The sequence below is a fragment of the Opisthorchis viverrini genome, assembly GCF_000715545.1.
Source record: "Opisthorchis viverrini unplaced genomic scaffold opera_v5_172, whole genome shotgun sequence".
Lineage (NCBI taxonomy): Eukaryota > Metazoa > Platyhelminthes > Trematoda > Opisthorchiida > Opisthorchiidae > Opisthorchis > Opisthorchis viverrini.
Genome location: NW_008751831.1, coordinates 317,420 through 340,274, shown reverse-complemented (window position 1 = coordinate 340,274; position 22,855 = coordinate 317,420). Strand labels below are relative to the sequence as shown.

Below are 22,855 nucleotides of genomic sequence, written 5' to 3'. Positions count from 1 at the left end.
CTTGTTCTTCTTCACCACATATATTTTCCCACTGCCCAATGATAATACGCTCCTTATCAGGCAGTCCGTTAGGACTTGCTCCAAAGTCTTCGCGTGGTTCAGCTTCAATAGCCTTGAACATCTCAAGATCAACATTCAAGCCCCGATTCCCGGTTTATACGGCAGGTTTTAATGTTCGCACTCTGAGGCAACTAGAAAAACAAGCTATTCCTTCTCTCACACCGGTCTCCCTTGACATTATGGTAGCGAGGCACGAATGTTGGGTGCTGATTTCGAGCTGTCAATGATGACGCTGAAGATGATGGTGTTGATGTTGGTAATGGCGATCTGATGACGGACAAAGAACGTTCCAAGTACCACAGTAGAGAAACATCAGTGACACACGTAATAAGCACTCAGAAGACCCCCACAACTCCTTCACTATCATGTTTTAGAAGTGTTTAGAGTAAAATAGGTGGAGGAAACGATTACGATGAACTTCACTGAACTATATAGTTATCCGATGGCGTGAATGAGAAAGAATATACACACGTATAGGAGCATCCAGGAGCACATAATGATATCAGTCCGACGTACGGATCGACTGGAAGAAGTGAAACCGATAGACCTCGTTGATGGTCATCATTAATCTGAATAGTTAAAAAGTCGGCTGTTAAACTTCTATCTCAGGGACGCTGGATTGAATGGCGCTAACTTGTTTTGAGAAGAAGGAAATAGGGGAAATCACTTAGCAGTTTAAATCAAGATGATGACGCGTTAGCACAATATATAGGTATTATACATGGGGAAACTTACACGGCAAAAATGAAGAATTTATCTGATGCCATTTCCTCTGGACCCAAGTGACAGTACGAATAACGGTCGTCAATCTGGAGTCGTGGCAATGCAAGTACTTCCAAAGTTCAGTTTGCAACCCACACCTTACCTGCCCTTACAAGTTTTCGCATTTCATCGGTACTGCAGTCAAATGGAAGACAGAATCCAATCTGGATGCCTATATCCTGGGGGAAGAATGTACAGTTGATGGAATCTGACGTACAATCGCCACATCTGGGTCATTTATGGTCACGGGGAATCGGATAGTACAGTATCTTCCTCGAATTGCCGACTCATTTGCAGACGGTGTGGACTCAATTGTTTTACAGAGTTCGTAGCTTCCTGACCACGTTAAAGCACCACCAGTCAAACCAGCCGGAATCTTTGCAGACGCATCAATAACTAAAAACAAGGAAAAACGTTATTGGTTTTGGCACACCTTATCCACTGAGTGGACTTTAGAAACGAATACTGTCTCACATACGGATATCAATTAATATTCGCGCTTGCGCGGCAGTGAAGCATGCTTATGGGCCTACATATCATGACCTAACTTTCACTTTGTACTGGTCAAATGTTGGCAGAAGACACGCTACATCATGTGCGGACCTTCCTACACTAAAGTGACAATGGTTGATGGACAATACCGGGGAGGGAACAGTGAACAGTGGATTTTTTCCATGCAAATGCACGTATATGAAGTGAGAAGACTTAATATATCCTTAGAGACCACTCAGAGTTTAGTAATGAGTTTTCAACAAATACAGCCAAAACTCATCTTATGGAGCTCTTTTTTGTAGCTTCTGGTCAAAGATTCTGAAACAAGTCACGCGGTATCACGCTCATGTATAACAAATGCATATATACGTTATATTTAGAACATGCTAAAGGCGGGTACACGGCAGACCTGCATGCTTATTGGCGGTATCTAAGAGTAAATGCTTGAAACAATTCGGGTAACTTCATTTATGGCTTGTCAAATGTTTCAAATACTTGCGTCACAAAGCTTCCACAGCTCCAAGATTGAAACCAACGAGTATCCGAATTAATCTTGATACTCTCAGAAATATCTCCCTTATCAACAAGACTGTAGGACATCCGTGCCTCCGTACATGTGCCATGCACGGCTGATCTTTACAATTCCAACAGGTGCGAACAGGCAAATAATCAACGCCACTTTTCCCGTGTAGATCCTGCCAATGTCGAATTTTAAAAAAGGCACTTAAGATATTCAGTATGAACTGAGGGAAGTGGATTCTATGAAATTTTAAAAATCAGGTTTATGTGGCGCTCTTGCAACGTTGCTGATGATGAGCATGAAGCCTACAAGAAACGATGCAGTCTGTGTTCAATGAGTGAGTGCGTCTAGTTACCAATGCAAGAAGCAAATAAGATAAATGCAAGACCGTTATAAGAAGCAAACATATCCGTGCAAACCCACAGTGCATGACGATTTTACAATGATCCCAGACCTCACCCCGGGGAATACAATTGCTGATCCCGCCGAGTGAGCAATAAGGAGAGGTTACATTAAAAATTATATGGTCGGATGAATACTCCAAAAATCTTCATGTTGCCCAGTCTTCGGGAGCACTGGTGATATAAGAAAGACTGAAAATACGTTTACAATTTAGTCGTCCTTCGTGATGATTGAGAAATCTCCATACAAAAAACATGACGAAGGAAGGTTCATTGTGTATCCCAGTAGTAATCGAGGTCTGATCTACTATAATCTCATGCAAAAGAGATTGCATTGGCGTTTCCCAGACTAGATCGTGGTAGTAACTGGTACGCCCCCTTAAGCAGTTTCAAATTCGGCTACGAGGAATTTTAGCACAAAAGAGAAGTATCATAACAGAGCAATTTAAATGACGTCCTTCTGTTCCAGCCATTATATCTTTCGACCGTTGTTAACTACAAAAATAACCTGCTAATTGTTTTTACTAGAATTCGTGCTGGTGCCTGGAAAAGGTCAATGGGTATGTGATTTGTGAGCTTAATACAGTTAAAATGGGTGCGTTCGTTGCCCTTGTCAAAAGCAATGCAGATAGGGAGGTTACCTTAACTGGGAAGCAATGAAGTCAAAACGTACACAAAAATACTCTGCAAGAAGAGAACGCAGATGGTAGAAATGTGATCTATCGTACCACCTCCAATTTGGTGGATCATGCGGCTGCAGAAATAAGTCCCCAAATGAGCATATTTTTGGTCTTTGTATTCCAACGCGCCTTTTTTACTGTTAGCGCAATCAATGTAACAAGTGTTGAGACACATCGGCAAAGTACACTGCTCTAAGTTTGGGCGAAGAGTTCTCAAAACTTATGACGTGCAATGATACAATGTAAACGTTTTACCTCCGGCTGAAAATTTAAAAATCTAATTGCTGATTCGCACACCTGAAGAGACGGAAAGTCTGGGAGAAGTAAATCAGACACAAAGAATCAGAACTTTGCGTAACTAACGACCTGAGATCGAACAAGCGCGTCATCGGCACGCAAGGCAATCAAATAATAAAAAAATAGCAGCACAAAATGCGACGCAAAGAAAGAGTTGAGAGTTTTGCCGCGGTCGGTCGTCGTTACAAGGTACGGATGTAGAGCGGGAAAATCACCGCCCATGGCCTGACCCTTCTTATTGCTTGCAGTTTACTTAAAAACAAACTTTATTTTCTAGAACACTACAACATATGTTTCTCGATAACGCTCAGTGTTTAACGAACGAACTTAGTGATCGGGAAGTATGCGCTTCGAGTCAAATCTGTGCATCTCGACGGCTCCTGTCTATGCTTGGGCATATTGACCGTATCAAGGCCTTTACAATTTCTTCGGGTAATATGGCAGCTAACCATCAAAAGGGACGTAACGGGACGTAACTTCACTTATTCTTGTCGTGAGAAGAACAAAAACGAGTAGGGTCTTGAGATGTTTGCTCTTGATAAATCTCAGTAGAAATCCAGTAGATCAAGCAACCATTTCATGGGGTCTTTTGTACTGAAATAAGGAAGCGGTGTCAGAAAAAAACAGTTAGAGTTTAGGATGCAGAGGACTTCGGTGTGCATAAAAGACACTGTGCACTACATCTATCAGTAAAAGTTTCAAAGCCGGAAATAAACTGAGCACAAATGACTGATCCATAAATTACGGAGAATCCGGCCGGCAAATCAGCACAAAATACTTAAGCAAAGTAACCAGACGATGCATTTGAGACGAAAAAGATTGGGATACTGGAATAACCTTCACTAATATGAACCTGGAACAAATAATGAAACCATGGTTTGTCTCTTATTGTCTAATTTGCAACTGTGGAGAAAAATTATGTAAAGCAGTACACAAAAGAGCCGATTAAACTGCGCTTCGGTTGAGATTGTGCTGCGATTAACTGAAAAACAGAACGACGCCTTCAATAATAACACACTATGAAAAAGATCAGCAGACCATGCTTTTTAAGAGAGTTCCGAGAATAACGAAAGAGATGGTAAATTTCTTCTTCAGCACTAACTATTTCCAACCCATTATTTCTCCCTTCAGATTTAAATCTCCAACGCTCAATTCCTACCAAACCCATAAAGAGTAGTCAAAGACCTTCGAAAATAGTATTTTAGTCCCCTTAAACAGTTGACAACCAACAAAGTGCAGACCGAATAAATAAACCTTTTACTTATATCCAGCGTTTCACTCAATTTACTTTGCTCCCATGATACACGGATTCGCAGGCAAATTTCGATTTATGGAATATAGTAAACAATAAAATAATCTAGATTAGCTCGAGTGCCACAGGCTACCGCAAACGAAATACGCCAACTTACTTCCTCTGAGTCAACCATGTGAATAGCCCTCTCTTGTCCGGTGTACGCTTCAAAAAACTGTTTTATACAGAGGAAAATGTCGATAGCTCAAGTAGCGTAGATGGTTGTGCACAACCACTAACCCACCGCTACGCTCCCCAATAACGCACTGCTGATGTTACCTCGATTGGTGAAGAAACGTTTGTCATCAAATTGCCCAGCTCAGCAAACAAGCCAACGACCATGTTTTTACACAGGGTGACAACTATCGGTCCCATGTTTGCTTTTTCCGCTGTCATTATTAGAACCTCCGATTAACTAGATGAAGATTAAGAAATACATGAAAAAGAGTAGACCGTATGGGTGATGGTACTTCGTGGACATGGAAGGCAAGCAGACGCAGGTAAGCCACTCACACATGGAAGTCAGTCTAGACAAGAACAGTAACCAACGCCAGAAACCAAATGTCCGTTAGTCTGGTTTTAAAGGACTATCGATCACAAAACGATTTATGGTCTATACCGTTGTCGATGAAACTGGTATTATTCCTAGATGTGAGTTAAAATAGTTGGGTCTAGGTATATAGGTATTCAAACCGCGCTCAAACATCTGGTGGTTAAAGGACGCGTGTGCATGCTTCCTTCTGTGTCTCTTTCAGAGCGGCGTTGAACGGTGACAAAGTATCTAACAAGGTTTAACATTGAATATGCTGCCAGTTTTCCAGAGGAAATTGTATTTCCGATTTTGAAATTCGTTTGGTTTTCATTTGTCAGAATAGCTGACCTGCTGCTTACGGAGAAGAGGAGACGCCGGTACCATTTAAGGTCACTGGGATTGTTCAGCTGTAAGACTTTTCCGGTGCCTAGCTGCCATGTCACCCGGGGAAGCACGAGGGCCGACATACTGCCAGGTTGTCCAAGCCTATACAGGGGAAATCGAGCAGCAGATGTCTGGTTCGAACCATGAACCTTCCTGCAGGTAAATCCGCGCTCTAACCACTTGAGCCATCTCGCTCCCTAAGATTCCTGAGAAAAAGTTGGATGAAACACATTTTTCAGATGACTGATAGTTGGGCTTGAGATGGAAAACATGTTGCGAAATCATGGATAGACAAAGGACTGTAATGGATAATCAAACATTTATTTTGCCCAGGCCGATGATGGGGTCAAGCACTAAGACCTCCACCTGGAAACTTGCACTCAAAATTTTGACTTAAGGGACGCAAAACTGAATGGTGCGTCTTGTTCCGAAGCCTTGCTTCTAGGCTCCTCCCCAAAGACATAAACGTCGAATCGAAATATGATAATACACGTTTGGAGATTCTTACTGTAGCCAGTAAGTGACCAGTTGGACGTACTTGAAAGTAGGAATTGGCATAGCCCGCTGATACAGAAATTAAACATGGGAATCTGACTTCCATTTCAGCTGATTGCAACAAAAAATTTGGCGGCTGAAAAGACTTATTAATTTCTCGACCGTACTTGAGAGTTCACCTAAACACACGATTAGATATCAGTCAATTGGAGTATGGAGCATTCGTAGGCAATATGTCCCAACCCGTTCTCAGTTACAGATAGCAACGCCTCTGCAACAGACATTAAAATGCTGCGCATTAAAGGGAGACTTTACCTTCTTCGGACTGTTATAGCGCATAACACTGTGGAGCTAACCTCAGGCTAATTTAGAGTGCGACCCCTCGAAAAATGAAGGATGTCTGTACATATATGCAATCCGCTGGCAATCCAGGCACTGTGGAAATGAGAACAGTGCCCTATCAGGAAGTGCGACTACACCGACTCTTGGTTAATGCTTGATCGACAGCACTGGCTTGGGTATCTATTGCACAAAATCGATTCTGCAATCTGAGACTGAACTTTATCGCACCAACAATGAATAGGCTACCGACACCACATCAGTGAACAAAGAAAATCTCGAATGATTATTTCCAAGCCCACGCTATAATATTTCCACTCTAAAGCATTGATATAAAAGGCAACCTGTGCTAACAATCCGCCCAGCATCCCCTGTTTTCTGACTCCAGACGTTATCAACAGTGTCCTTCATTCATTTTCATTTCAACTGTTTAGATGCCAGTTTAGTCGCTGTCATCTTAGTATCTACCAACGGAAAAACGGACTTATGATTGAACGTTTTGTTCTCTACAGTTTGCATCCTCCAATGGGTTGCTTGGATCCTAACCTCCTATCTCAGAGGAACTGGACGGACCCTGACTTCGTCCTAGTGGTACATTTTGTCCCAGAATGTAGATTTCAGTATACCACTGCATGTGGTTTGTACGGTTCAGCTACAAAATACACGGAGGCATAGTGTTAAATGGACTGTGAAACCATTTGCATCTACATAATCAACCCGGTTTCCAGGAAGTTTCATTCAACTGTCTCATTAAATATCTACAAACTTTACCGTAAAATCCTAGTTAACACCAGCATCAACTCTGATACATCCCAATGAGTGGAACTATTCGGACACAATAATAAGCTACCTAACAAGTAAGACTGTACCCTAATCCGCCTTTGGACCATTGCAACGTATATAACACCATGTTTCAAAGCCTCAGTGATGTAGCTTGAATACCCCCGTCACTCGGACGGGGCTGAGTTTTCCGTCCGCCCCTCAAAGCGCTAAAATCTGGGAGATGTAAGTGAGGCGGCGTTTCATGGAACCAAATTTTCAGGTTCCTAAACACTCGATGATTCAGTGTGCCTAAGTCGCATCCTCTCAGCGCAAGCTTTTGTTCACAGACGTCTCTTGAAAACTTTCAATGCGGCGAAACACTCACCAACATGGACGCTTTTAGCATACAATGATGATGGTATACAGTTGATTACCGTACCGAAGTGGAAATACATTTAACAAAATGTAACACTTACATTTATAAGGCCAGGATTCACCAGAAATAACGGCTCGTGCAATTCGCAAGTAATCCCGTAAACAGTACGACATGCTTCCATTAAGCAATGTTTCTGTCTGAATTTGATCATTCTTGTACCATTTTGTGACATAAGCGGCAGAAATATTCCCAGCGAAATTTTCCAACTCCAGACGTAAATTGGAATTCATTCCAGCATTTTCAGACTCATGAATCAAGTCAAATTGATGAGAAATAACGGACCTTAGAAGTAAAGTCAAAAGCCACACACACAAAACCATTGAACTGCGGATCGCTCACGCGAAAACAATTCGAGCGAACCGTAACAAGCGCGCTATCTGAGTGTAAAATATTTCATGCATATGTTCCACTGTTAGTTCACCCAAATCACGGATTCACGGATTGATACCCATGGTCGAGGCTTTCGCCTAAAGTTTCCGGTTCGGGTTTGTTCTTTTGGTTCAGCGGCTCCTGTTCACCTGAAGGGCAAGTGAAAACGACAGTAGCACCGTTCTTTAAGTTCTCAGCGCAGGGCAGTAATCTTGCACGAGGTCTCGACTTCGAACTGGGTACTAGATGCAGCGTAAACAACCGTCGGAGTAAGGCCATTCCACGCACCTACTACCCGAAATGATAAAAAATTTTGTCTAATGAATGCGTGTGCTCTAAGCTTGAAAAATTTCTCACTATGTGCCCGCCGTGTGTTTGCTGGGTTAACGGTAAAACAACCTGTTTGCCAAGCTATGTTCGAACAGGGCATAAGTAAGAAATAGGTCCCCTAGGAGGCGACGGTACTCTAAGGGAAAGTGATCAAGCATCGCGAGACGCGTTTCTTAGTCTTTGGAAGTCCATGCGAGTAATACGGGAGAAGGTGCGTCGGATCATCCGTAAAGTGGCGAATGCCTTTTGGGCCGATTTCTCATGATGCAGTGAAAAGGACAAGTTTGAGGAGACCCAGATTCCCAAACCCTGTTTGGCATCTATCCTCATGATGTTTTCTGGTGCTTTCTCACCATACATAAAAAAGGCGTTCGCTGAGTCTCCTCCAAACGACATATGAACGCACTTTTTGTCATTCAGAGGGAGGTGCCAGTCCAACCATAACTGCTTGGCAGCGTCCACATCCATTTGGAGGGCGTTGGCATTGGAACTCCAAGATTTCAAGTCGTCCGCAAAGGTTGACATGGACTTGCAAGAACATCTGGGAGGACGTTAACGTAGATCGGAAACAGGAGTTTTCCCAGGACGGAGCCTTGAGGTACTCCAATGGAGACCAGCCCTGGAGAAGAGTAGGTCGAGCATATTCTCGCTCGCAGTGATCTGTCCGATAGGAACGTTTTGATCCAGTGTAGTATTTTCCACTGAATCCCGTAAGACTCGAGTTTGTGGAGCAGCAGGACATGTGGGACCCTATCAAATGCTTTTGAGAAGTCGAAAAATATGGCATCCGATATGAGGCCTTCGTCCTTGGTTTGGGTTAAGCTGTCCATAAACATGAGCGGGCTTGTTAGGCAAGAGCGGTGTGGGAGAAATCCGTGTTGAGCTGGAGATATCAGGTTGCTAGAGGTAAGGTGATCAAGGATAGCTCGCTTCAAAATGCGTTCCATCACCTTGCACGGCACGCTGGTGAGGCTTGTAGGCCTGTAGCTGCCAGGCGATAGTCGATCACCAGTTTTGTATATTGGTGTGACAATCGCTACCTTCCAAGCAGAGGGAAGGCGGCCTTCGTCAAGCGACTGACGAAACGCCAAGTGTAAATGGGTTCATCTCTTGCAAGAGTTGGCGAATGTCCTCCACCGTAAACATCAAGTCGGTTAGAGGCTGTTCGTAGTTCCACCTTGAGAAGATTGGATTTGACGCAGACGCTGGGGCTGAGTATGGACACGCATAGTGTTCTCTGTAAGCCTCAGATACCACTGTTGGGTTACTCGTCAGTTCTCCGTCCTGTCCCTCAAGGAGAGCGCCGATAGATTGTTTCTGCGGCGATCTACCATGTATTTGTACTAGTCGTTTTTGTTTTTTCGAGCTCGTTTTCGTATGTTCCATTGGCGGATTTCTGATTTACAGTGTTTCGGAACTTCACGAAATGTCACCTGGTCTTCTGCATTCCCTACAGTTGACTTCTGGAAAAAAGTTGAGATCTTTTATCTAGAGGTCGCCGAATCCTTTTTGCAGCCTGCGGTTCATGCAACGCGTGCTGGTTTTTTGGGACGAACGTCACGTCAGCCTCTTGAACTTCCTGGACGATGGTTCTGTATACCTGTTCTACTGGTGCTAGTCCGATATGATACTTTCAGGTAAGATGCGCACTGCTGTTTAATGTGCACGGCAGAAGTATGGAAAACACGTTTGAGGCTCGGGATCTCTGGCCTAATAGCGGATGAGATCAAAGGTGACGGGCAAATCCAGGAGGGATGGTAGTTGGCCTGCGTGGTATCTGGTGTGTGCAGCGAAGTGTTGAGTCCAAGCTCTCTGTTGAACGACTTCAATCAGCTCCGCTGCAAAAAGTCCGCCTGATTCGACGCGTTCTAGTTCCATCCAGAGACTTTTGGGACGCTGAACTCATCTACAAGCGGGAGATGAGTGAAGCGATTGTAAGAGGAGAGTTGTTCAAGGGTTTGTATGAGGAATCGGTCATCTTCAGAGGAACTCGAAGAGCTACGGTAGACCACGCCGAGAAGGAGAGAATCGAACCCGCGCAGCGTGGTTTGGACCCACAGTACACCCCAAAAGGGTGCAGAGGTGGTGTCAGAGAGGACGATCGGGCTTGGTAGGGCCGCATGTGAGTACAGAAAAACCCTACCAGCCCTCCATCGTTTTTAGTCAGCTCGAAAAATGGAGTAACCGTCTATCGAGATTTCCGCGTCAGAGACATCTGGTGTGAGCCATGTCTCTGTGAGTGCGATTATGGACGGTTGTCCAAGGCAAGCTGACTATTTAACATCGCCGAGTTTGTTGAAAAGGTTGAGGCAGTTTGTGGACAAGCATTTTAACATTGTCTCTGCTGCCTCCGAGGGTGAGGAGCCGAAATTTGAGTGACCAGGTTGGTTATGCACCGGGTTTGAGTCCAAGGCTCCAAAGGGGCCTCTGCAGAGATGTCGTCTGCTTCCTGTTACGGAGATAAGCGTTGATACCTCCACCTACTTTGGGCGCTGCTTACATGTGAGGTTTGACTCCTCCACGGCACCACTGCCTTTGGTGGGCGAAAGGCCTGTGGTGGTCGAATAGAAGCTGCTGTTCGAAGACGCAGCTGACGTCGTCGGCCTGCTTTCGGGAGCACAACGGGATATGACCACAATTGGCTTGGTCGTGAGTTTGTTTTCGGCTGAATTGGTGCTCAGCCCCCACCCCTGACCTGCTGTGACCAAGTTTTTGCGCGTTTAGGGGCGATCCCCAGATGGATGCCTGATCATTGGGTCGGCCTTCTGAATGCTGCCAGCCCACTCCAAGATCTTCTGTACGTCAGTTCGAGAAGAAAGACTAACAAGAAGTCCAAGAGTTCGCTTGCTTCCCCTCTGGCGTAACCATTCTGCTTGGGGCGATTGGTCAGGCTTGGTGAGGGTATTGCTTAGGACTGGTTGTGCCAGCTTCGTTGGCGTGATTTTTCCGGAGAATGACCCCCAGATTATCAATCCATTTTGCCTTAGGCGCCTGTTCACTGAAGACGCTGTGGCGGTCTTTATAGCCGCGTCAGATAGTTGTGTTACTTTTCTCGCAGCCAGAGGGCCCGGTATGGATATCACGAGGTACTCGTTCAGCGAAGAAAGTTCCTTATCAACTTTCGTCGAAGTCGTTGCATTCTTAGTGTCTGAGCCCTCCAGTGCCTGATCAAAGCGGAACACCAATATCGGTCTTTCTGAATCTGCAGTGGGGACTGGGTACCGTTTTTGGGGGCTTTCCCCTTGGCTGCGGTATGCACCCTTAACGTAGAGGCAGCTGGCGCAGGCAAACGGTTCAGGAGCGTTGGCTAGTCAGCTTATCTGATCGGCAGCTGGCGGGGTAAATTATCCGCACAATGCACTTAACTGGAGAACCTTTCGAGGAGAATGTAACTTTTTCCGCTTAGATGTTGCACTTTGTTGCTATGTAATCAAACCAAAAACCATCCTTATCTACGTTCATATTTTACCGGCTCACCATATTTCATTTTCCACTGAAGCAATCACACATCTGGGGAAAACAGTCTGGTGGAATAACTTCCCAGCATCGCTGGGAACCCATGATACCCAGATGAGGCTTAAGGTTTGGACTGGTTGACTGAGCGCAATCATCTGTCCGCTTCGGCCCATCAGGCACATGTCGTAGCCTTCAAAAATCAATTCCATTTTGCGAATGCTAAGCGCCGCATCTGGCCCAAGCGTGACGAAAAGGCTCGTATTACCCCAACTGCTCGTTCTAGGCCGGCAGATGATCGTTACTCGGAAAGGTTTGCAGGTCAGAGAAAAAATCATGCAAAAATATTTCATTTCTCTGCACGTGCGCTTGAACCAGAAACCATCATGTCCTTCACTGATCGTGTTGCCATTTGTTTTAATTGATCTCTCTTCAATTCTCGTGCGCATTGTATTTCAAAGTTGTATGGCTTTAGCTTCTCCCGCACAGTATTCGCACAATGGAATGGATGTTTCGAGCGCATTAAGTTCCCCCAATAGGGCAGTTGAGTTTTGAGTAACAGTACAAAATTTTGAACACCATTAAGGCAACCCGGGATTTTAGCGATGCTGGGAAATTACTCATCCAGGCTTCTCCGCCAGATGTCTGATTTCTTCGGTGAACAATGAAGTTTGGTGACCTGAAAATAAGTTATTGTAGATTGGAATCGTTTTTGGTTTGAGCACACACCTTAACAGAACGCAACAAACTGGCGCAAAATTTTTCACCCTATTCCTGAAGGTGTTGCAGCTAACAGCATTGTGCAACTAATATGTTCCGTTGTTTCAGTTAATTATCGGGCCCTAGTGACACAACCCGATATTTCTCTGAAGCCATAGTTCGGAGGGGGCAAATTTAACATGGATTCTAACGTTTGATGGCATCTATCTACTACTTTATGGTCTCCCGAGGAGCCCCCGGTTTTGTTGGAAGTTGTTTAAACGCACAAATTAAACGGACTGGGGCGGTCTTAAGAGTGCACGTAACACGCTCATCCGGTAAATATTGGGGATATTGTGAAACATGAACAAGGCATCAGCCTGGGTATGGTAGTCGCGGTACCATACTCGAGACGCTGTGCTTGTTATATGAACGTCTCTAGTGGGGCTTTTAGGGTTGTCGCTGTATTTAGAAATCGCCGGGGATTCGTGACAAATTTAGACTACAATGGATCAAGGATATTCTTGGTTACATTGAGGGCGCATGGTGGTTCATTGTTATCGTTCAGACAAGGAGATGATACAGTCGTGTATACATTGGGGATTCAAAATAGGAAATGTCCGAAAGTTTGTTGGAAAGCACTATAATTTGAGTTAGAATGCTGCCCGAAATAAGTAACAGCCAAAAGCGGTCACAATTCCTAGCTAACTAATATCTCCTGGACCCGGGTTTGGATTGGCTAGACAGTACGTTTTCATGCGACCAATTAGCGGGAACATATAACTTTCCAGTGGTGGCTGTACATTTTTCAGGCGCGAGCTTGGCAGGCAGGCATTACGAAGGACAGTCACTCCCTTTGGATTGAGCTATCACGCATAGTTGAGACCTCAATAACGTGTCACATATACAGGGGCCTACCAGTTACGACAAATAGCCGCAGTAAGCCAAGACAAAGACGAATACAATGATGAAAATGAATGGTTTGCTCCGTTTTCCAGCAATATCTTTGAGCTCAATGACGTTTTCAGTGGGAAAGACGCCTTACCAGGATGTTGATGATTTACAGATGCCAGAAAGTTCTGCACATTCTCCTGGCTAGTTGCGCATAACAAAATGGGGATCATCGAACTAGGAGCATACACACATTGACACGATAAAATGGGTCAAGTTATTTTCTGATATCCATGCGGGATGAATCTACCTATCCTCAGTAAAATTCGCCGGTTCGAAAACCCATGGTTTGTCGAGAGTGACTTTAGTTTACTTCGCGTCGCTTCACACGTGTTTTGGTATATATTTTTCGAGAAGTTTGGGCTGTTCTATTCGGATCCTTCACGGCATTCGAGAAGGCGCTTGGATGCTTGCATAAAAAAAGACCATGGTATTTGTGCGTGCAGTAGGTTATCAATGCGCGCGCGCTGTTTTGCGTTACAAGTAAGTGTATTGCTAATGCAGCAGTCGGCCAGCAAAACCAACGAGGAATCTGGAGAAGCCAGTGAGATAAGCGCACTTGTTGATAATGGTACACAAAGATCCGACTGTCCAGCTTGATGTCATCTAAAGAGACACTGGAATCTGTAGGAAAAATTTTTAATCATAGAAATTCTTGACTATGAAGTTACCCTTGAAATTGATTTCATTCTCTGAATACCGATTGGCTCCCAAATTAGGAGCAAATAATACTTTCGTAGTTCCGCTTTTTTAGGGAGGGATGTGATGAACTCGCTATATCAGGATGTATTATCGCATACTTATATCCGAACGGATCGTCTGACAATTTGGGTAACCCATGGTTACCCCTTATTCTGTCCCTGATGAAGAAGTTCAAATGGTGTGCTTTCCTGATATTCCATGTAATTAAACACCATATTTTCGTTGCTCAGAGGGATTAAGGCTCGTGGACAGGTTACACAGACGCGCCTGGCAGGTCTCTCATTTCAAATGGTCACGAATCTCGCGCAATGTCAAATTTTTCAGCGTCGTGTAGTGGTCCTTGATGGGAAGATTTCTGACCCAATTTCTTAAAGGCGCAGGATCCTCCAAAGCGGCCTTGTATCGTCCTACTACATGTTAGTTTTCTTCTTGCAAACCCCAGATCTCAGAGATCAGTCTTTTTGGTCTCTAAAGAAGCTGACTATTTAGATTAACCATGCATTTTTGATAAACCGCAGCGGTAGAAGTTTCTGGTGCATGTTCGAGGTTCACAGCCCTTGGCTTAGTGGTGAAGATTGGCATAATGTGGTCACAGTATTTCACCGGAGCGTTAGGAATCACCTGTGTGACTGAGTTCCCCTGCTAGGGAGAAGCAGATCGTGTAGAGGTACCATATGGCTTGTTGGAAACCATGTGGGTGCTTCAAAATACAAAGCATAACTACTGTGTAAGCCAGTGCAAAACGTCCACTGGGGTCAGCTTGCCTGAGCTCTATCCAAAAGATCATGGAAACCCTAGCACAGGCTATCAGTATGCAAAATATGATAACTGAAGGAGAGTTGCTTAAGTGTTTTTGTAAGAAGCGATTTGTTGATCGTTGGATCCGGGGGAAAACAGTTAACGACACAGAATAATGTGTATTCTGGCGCAGTGGAATTCGGATCTACAATACATCACAGAGAGCTGCAGGAGTGGTGAAAGAGGGGCATTTTTGGCTTGCACGGCCATGGGTTAGCATAGAACCATGCACACTGTTCTCCAACTTTCATGTTAGCTTCGAGAAACGGTAATACGGTCTCCAATGTGAGCCAGGTCTCTGAGGGAGCGAACATGGCGGCCTTCTATAGGCAGCCTACTTTTGACCATAACGAGTTTGATATAGCAACGGCAGAAATTTGTGAAAAGGTATTTCAAGAGCATTTATGCTGCAACTGAAGTGCTTAGCCACCAGGCAGGTTGAAAAATTAGTGATTTCACATTGGCCTCAACTCCAAGGCTTGTGATTAGCCCCGTACTGTAATTGTCTGCTACCTACTTCGGTAATTCCCCCACTTTTTTGTTTCACTGTGGAACGCCATTCACCTGTCCCGATCGCATAGCTTTGGTAGCAAATTCAAGATGCTTGTTTAGGCAAACGACTGTTTTTTAACTTCAGAAGGAAGATATTTTGTGATTGTGTAAGGGAGCAGCTGCAGCAGCAAAAGATAACCTGGAGAAATTTATCCATCTCCCTTGAACTGCTCGGATATGAAAGGCTATCATCAACTCCTATTTTGAGCATAATTTGTGCGATTTCATTTTGTTATTCACATGCAGCCTATTTACTCTCTACCCTCTGGTTCATAACTAAACGAAGAGAACATAAAAGGTCGGCTTTCGCTATTTGGACGCGCGGCTCTTCTTGGGTCATGCATTCGCGGTTGTTTGTAAATAAATGTAGGAAATCAAAAAATTATAAAACACTGGGAACTCCTAACCGTGCTTTAGTTTTCCACTCATAATTCGGCAACATTAAAGTCCACGTTTTGCCATTTGGCTGACTTTTCGTCCTTGTTCAAAATTCTACCCCCACTTTCGTCTGTCCTTACAAGTTTGTTGCCACGTCTCAAACCAAGCTCATCAATTCAAGAGCAGTTCTTCGAACATGTCTTCGTTATCCAAAACGTTTTCCCACTCTGTTTGCTATTGCAGCTTTATCAAACCTGTTTTCTCTATCGTCCTTGGTATACAACTGAGGGCTCCATGAATCACTCCGCTTACTGACTCTGGCGCTCTGTGCAGTACTGTTTCTGCACTACTTGAGTCCAACATTCACTGCCTCAACTTCACCCGAATGCACATGTGGTTCATAGACGGTCGTCCGATTTGCGCGTGACATGCTTATGATTCATATGCTTTTCTGCATTTTTTTAAACCGAACTAATCATATCCACATATAGGCCACTTCAGGGGCACGGTAAGGGGCTACTTTAAGGGGTTACTTTATTTATACTACTTCTGCAATTTGTGCTTGATACATTTGATCTTTACCTCATTAAAGCTCCTTGACCGCCCAACTTTGAAATGCCGTAATGCCCAGGATCACCCACAGCTCCCACCCAAGTGGCACACGACTAGATTCACCGCAATGCTTGGCATAGTCGTGGGGACAATACGTCTCATTTACCATCTAAATGAGCTAGTGTGCAGTTTCCCTCTACTCAATGCCGCTTGGCCGGTGACCCAGTCCAGCGACTTTATTTTTTCTCCCACCTCCTTTAATGTGGTGTCTGATCTCGTTGCACAAGATTGTTCTTATTAGTCTTCTGAGCATCCGGAATGAGCAGACTACCATCGTCATTCCAGTAACTGCCAGTTGATTTATGAAAGTCACTAATAAACTTTATTTTCCGTGCACATCGTCAAGCAAAAATGTCTGTACTTTTGTCATCAGTTAAGAGAATATACCATAATATCCATATGCTGGTCGTCCAGTTTGGTTTGGCACATTTATTGCTTCTATTTTTGTCAACACTAACCGCCTTGGTTTTACAGATCTTGATCATCCCCAAATGTACATCTAGGTCTAATGTCATTAACTCCTGGTCCGTTTCTTGGCTTCTCTCATCAAACACGCTGGAAGTGCCTGCATGCGTGATTTATAGTATCGATAAACAACAACTGATGCGACGGTTTGTAAATGCTCTGCAGTGCTGTTCATGCACTTACAGGCACTTACAGGCAACCCCTCAATAGCCTGCTTGGTCTATCACAATCGTTGATGTCGTACAATTTCTGTCTAGCATTGTCTAAAGCTGGGGTAGGACGAAACTCTGTTGAAATACATATGACGCTTTCTAAGGTTACATTCCAACATCCAGTGGAGCATTAGATGTTGACAGCTACGCATTGTGTACTTGGTTCTTACCTGTGGTGGTTTAAACAATCAACAGAGTTTGCGTCAAAAAGGACACCACTTGTAGCCTGGTGCACATAACCCATGGAGCTCTCTGTCGTTTTCAGTGGCGGAGTATTTTGATTCTGAGACTGTTGTTGATGCAAACACATAAATGTCATGTGGCGAATCGGTCGGTTGCAGCTGACGTTATTTATATAGTACTAAATATCGACATAATGCTAGCATTCATTGTGCTCCTCATGCAGTAGCTAAAAGCAATAACTTATCGCGTTAGATTGAGACTGATCCAGGTGAGCAGCTAAGGCTGATACACAATGGCCGACGGCCAAGGGACACTTGCTGGTAAATTAAAAGTGCCGATAAAGCTCAAGAACATGGCCGAAATCTGTAATAAAACCTCAATCTGGCGTGGAAGATATCGTTGAGAAGTTTATCTTCTAACCATAATATGGACGAAGCACGCAAACATATTTAACAAAAACCAGAAACCTATCCAATCAATTTTCAGATTGTGTTTGAAAGACTGCATGATATGGGGTTAAAATTTTATCATAGAATAACCAGGGTTTTGAGGGCAAATGATAATTATCCGAGATACAGAATATCAAGCCATCGAACAGAATCGATCTACAAAAATTGCAGGAAGTTAGTAGACTACAAGAACCTCGCATGGCCAATCAAAGGAGAGTTTTTAAGGGCTGACGTCGCGCTACAGCTCAAACTGTTTGCTTCGCAAATGGACACACAAAACACGCAGTAGATTACACCCTGGTCGGGGAGTAAAATGGGACCCCAAATTAAGTCTCTGTGTGAGAAATCAACAACTACACATGACAGTGTTGTGTGAATCTTTAAATTTTTATGTGGCAAGGTTAAAATGTTGTATTCGGGCAAGCATCCGGTAAAGCGAATCGGGGTGACAATCAAATGAGGCTATTGCCCTCTGCCCAAGATTCTGAGGAGAAGCCGTTATATTTTAATGGTCAGGGATGACTCTATAAAGTGATATGAGACAATTCCATGAATGCTCACGGGTGCTCTGACTATTGTCGATACAGAGTTGGTTTGGAGACTATTGTCTTGCCAAAAGTGCCGACTCCCGAGACTAGGCGAAACACGCACGGTGTTTACCCCTCTCATAGGACTGTCATTTGAAAAGAAAGAAAGGTTTCGTCATATACTTTTGAAGGGCTTCAAAGAACAAAATGTGAACAATATACTGCAGACACTTTCAAAAGGTATGCTGTCCTAAAGATGCACAGTACTTAAATATATGTGGACAAGATGCGGAATTAGACTCCTAGGTGATGCCACAGGATTCCGAATACGTCAAAGATGTGTATCTAAATATTAGCCACTCGGATTCATTAGTTCGTGGCTGGCAGGGGGCAGTTGATCTGTTTACCGGCCTTGGTAAATTGCTTGAAAATTCATCATCAGCATACTATGGGGCATTGTCAGTGTGCTGTAACAACCTCCTTTATTGTGGCGATTGGCCACTTTCATAAGTTTTGCTTGAATTTAATAATCCAGACCCGAGATTCTCAGTGAAATTCTAGGAGGAATGGAAAGTATCCTACATGTTGGAGCTAGTAGTCAATTCCTTTATATGTCCCACGAGGAAAGGGAGTCCCGGTATAAAAGTTTCATCTAGGAGAAAAGGCAGAACACTAGCCACTGGGAGCATCAAGACAGTACCTGAGACGGCGACATCAGAGATGTCGTCTATTAGTTCTTGGCTGGACTCCCTTTTGTTTTCGTATGATGAATTTATGTTAACATAAGTGCAGATTTCATTGTCAGTGAAGCCAGCCCATGCAGAAAAGCCGAGGTGAAATGTACAACAGTTTAGAATCATCGACTGAGCACATCTCACGCAACTCAGAGCGTTTCGCACCCGTTATTGCCCTGCCAGTGGTTGATCACTTAAGCGTTTGACCAAGAGTGGCTGACCAGCTGCGTGATTAGCTTTTAGTAAGACAGGGTAATAACAGAAAACCAAGTGGATCTTTTTCAGGTAAGCCCCGCCAATAATTCAAAAAAGTGCATGTGCGAACACTTAAGCCCCGACACTTTTTGCCAGCTCCAATTTAATATATACACAACCTTGACCTATTTATGACGAAAAAAATTCCTTATCCGCATCTGAACTCATTTTATGCAAAAATTTTCTCCATTCAAACGTAAAACCTTAAATGGACTTTCTGACGCTTCCAAATGTCGTTCACGACAAGGAGACAGCAATACATTTTTCGCAAAGCCACGGAGCGATCCATCAGCAACGTTTATGTGAACATGGCCATCAAATGACACTTCAACTTCTTCTGATAGGTGGAGGTGTAATGTGACAAGTCGATCTTCAAAAGGGAACTTGGTTCGAGTGATCTAGTATTATACTCATGAAACGTTTAATCATACCGAAAAATTTGTGATTTAACGAGTGGAGCTCACACAAACCATCCAATCTCTTTGGCACGTCTACAAGATGCACAATAAACGCACACCGATCTTTGTGTATAGCTACTTTGTTTGAATGCGTCTGGAGGCAAAGGTACCAAAAAAACAAGCCTTTTCATGCAGATCATTAATGACGTCTAACATTCACCCTCTTCAATAAAAGCTGAAAGTAAAAATTGCGTATCCTTTTTTCTAATCTTTTTGGGTGGCGGAGGTTAATTTTTTGGCAGGGCTTATCTGGAAAAGATTCAACCAAAGCACCAATGCTGTGTCGTGTCTTAGTGAGAGACAGTCGCACTGATGATCAGCCACTCTTCACCAAATGGTTAGGTGTTCAATCACTGGCCGAGTATTCCCCCGTATGAAACCCTCTGAGTTGCATCAGATATGCACAGCTGATGATATCTAACAGGAATAAAATAGCTGTAAACTCCTTCCCGGCGCACTGATTCACCGATTCACTGATTCACTAATGTATAACTGATTTAGACTAGGTGCTGACAATTGAATGTAGAAGAAAAAAGACCACAGACCGCATCTGTGTAATAACTATTTTCCAATGACAACATTTCGACGCGGCCCAATCGAGAGCCTTGTTAGGTCCACTCGATCGCTGTCAGTGAGCCTGACAGGAAAGAACAAACTACGAGTTCAAACTGAAAATTTACGTGAGATGGATTTTAGGTGTTAATTCCGTAAATGCCAAGTATATTTCAGGCATACATTGTCATATACTTCAATTCAAACCAACTCAGACATGCAGTAAAGAATTTGTTAAAACGTAATACACTACACACAAGGTCGCTGAAACTTCCACGACCGGGTTCACCCTTCTTGAGGCACATTAGGTAGGAGAAGTCTCCGAATTGCCGTCAACCTTATGTTCTACTTCAGCCCAAGTTGCATGGAATCAGCGAAACACTCATTTGCAATCAAATTCGGTTTTGCGTGAGACTCTCCTGGAACCCAGCTGAATCCCCCGTTTATGATGTCTTCATGCTTGAAAACATCATCTCGCTATGATATGGTATTCCAAAGTGCCTGCGACTTACACGTCCTGGTGGCTTTAGCAGTATTTTGTAACCTTTTTGTCGAAGTTCATGGATATCATGATCAATATGGTCGAACTTCGACAGTTGATTTGTTGTCTCGATAAAAAATGATGACTGATATCAGTATGGTCTTAGGTGCTGAAAAAGAACCAGAGTCATCGCCTCGCTCTCAGATTCTCACTCTTTAACCTCAGCAGCTGAGCACATCTTCTTCACCTCAGCGAAATTGCCTGTTCTAGCACTTGCCAAAAACGCTCGTCACAAGGTAAACTTATTCCGTGCAATATCAAATGTTCTAGAGACCAGTGGTTTTTCCTATTCAGAAGGCCACATCTGCTCCAACTCCCCAAGTACTCCATGCATCTATGCAGAAGACTACGTCGTCGGTGGCACAGCTAACACGTTCTGCAAGCAGTGTGATCAGAATTAAAACATTCCAGTCCGAAGAACCAGATGAATTCCTCATCCATCAACACCTGCACAATAGGCCATTTCCTGTTCTCCTTCTAATTCACAGACCTCATCACTCATATGGATCGTATTTCATCCCGTAATTTTAAGTCCACTACTATCCATCCTATTTCGCACCTGACTATAAACTATTCCCCACCAATTAAAAGCGCCCACAAAGTTGTCGACTTTAGTAACACTGAGGGAATTTTGCCGTGCTTAGGAATATATAAAAGTGTTAATGTCTCAATTTACGATAGCTCGGAGTACGCAAAAGCTTCCATTATTGGAATTTAGTGGTTATCTAGACGAAACGAGGAGAACTTTTGTAGATAACAGAGCAATAGACGACCTTTACCATCAGCAGAATCCAAAACGCACGTGTTGGCCGGTTCATTTATATCCGTAAGCATGGTGAATATTTGATGTATTTTCAAGCATCACAAAGCAAACATTTAAAATGGTCCACAATACACTTATTAAAGATCTCTTGAGAGCTGGTATGTACTTACACTTAATGCTGGTTCTTCCAGATATCTTTGAAATCACATATGTGACTGACACTCCTTGATGCGTTAAAATTACAGACAAAAGGGAATTTTTGCGTCTTATTCGAACAATAAATGCGCTGAGGATAAGAGGTTGTGTCAATATAATGGTAAGACAAAAAACAAAAAGCCATGAAGAGGCAACTGTGAAGTAATAGGTTTCCTGACATTTTAAATTACGAAACCAGCTACTTGAAGAGGATCACAGTTTCTCTCTCAGGAGGCAATGATCTTTGTGATCTGATAAATGACTGCGAGCGAATGTGCATAAGTAAAAAGCACGTTGTTGCTATCGGACATGTGCTGCGTTTTGAATGAGAAAGTTCACTAATAGTTTCCTAAGCTTCTTATCACAGTTGTCTATAGATAAATCACTGGATCTTTTCTGCGGCTAGACTCTCAATCGGGTAATTGTATTAGATAATGATATCTTAGCTATGTCAGTTTGCAAACAGTTTTCCACACGTGCTTCTTCTGCCAGACCACATACTACATTTTTCACTATGTGTTCGATTACTGTAATATATGAGTAAACGAGTACGGAAAGTACTTGATCATATTACAGCAATTAGAATTTCAGAATGAGAGACCATATTCACTCATAGCTGCTAGAGTAATTTGGGATCAGGAGAGTGATACCGTTATCGAACCAAAATGTTTTTGCTGGCCAAACTCGTACAAAATTAAGTATTGTGATGCCGATATGTTAAGACATTGTGGCCATGGTGGCACGTGATACAGGCGGATATCTTTTGCTTATTTATAGTGGATGGTATCATCCAAAGCAAATATATACAACTAGATCCACTGAGGCAGCAACTAATCAGTAAGTTATGAGTCCTTTTGAGTTCTTTGATGGTGCTGATCTGAGCCCAAAAGCTAACATCGTCTATATCGTGTACTTTTGTACGAATAGATTATAAGAGCTATACCAAACTAATTTCAGCTACGTTGTCTTTGATTTCGCAGTACAGAGGGTTAGTCGATATGTTTTACGGTGTGCATGACTGTAATAGGTCACAAAGTTTAAAGTTTTCGAAGAAATGTTCCTTCACTAAAACACTGCTGTAAATGACCCTGCAAGGGTCACTATTGCTCGGCACCATATCAAAGTGGTCAATTGTGCACCCAGGGCATTTATGTACTTAGTACGCAGCCATATATATATATATATATATATATATATATATATATATATATAAAACCCCTCTCCAA

The 22,855-nt window shown here is 43.3% G+C and overlaps 3 protein-coding genes across 3 annotated transcripts in view; 2 read left to right on the top strand and 1 right to left on the bottom strand.

The window, feature by feature from the left end:
- Nucleotides 1-7,846, bottom strand: part of T265_07527 (hypothetical protein) — a gene marked incomplete at both ends in the record, with an annotated part of 34,909 nt that extends 27,063 nt beyond the window's left edge. The window contains 4 exons of the mRNA XM_009173072.1: nt 796-892; nt 926-1,001; nt 1,040-1,218; nt 7,492-7,846. Coding sequence (XP_009171336.1) covers nt 796-892; nt 926-1,001; nt 1,040-1,218; nt 7,492-7,771 — 632 coding nt within the window. The remainder of the gene's footprint in view (nt 1-795; nt 893-925; nt 1,002-1,039; nt 1,219-7,491) is intronic.
- Nucleotides 1-8,706, top strand: part of T265_07526 (hypothetical protein) — a gene marked incomplete at both ends in the record, with an annotated part of 51,111 nt that extends 42,405 nt beyond the window's left edge. The window contains one exon of the mRNA XM_009173071.1: nt 8,571-8,706. Coding sequence (XP_009171335.1) covers nt 8,571-8,706 — 136 coding nt within the window. The remainder of the gene's footprint in view (nt 1-8,570) is intronic.
- Nucleotides 8,707-10,397: 1,691 nt separating this feature from the next.
- T265_07524 (hypothetical protein) overlaps nt 10,398-22,855 on the top strand; it is a gene marked incomplete at both ends in the record, with an annotated part of 160,071 nt that continues 147,613 nt past the window's right edge. The window contains one exon of the mRNA XM_009173069.1: nt 10,398-10,506. Coding sequence (XP_009171333.1) covers nt 10,398-10,506 — 109 coding nt within the window. The remainder of the gene's footprint in view (nt 10,507-22,855) is intronic.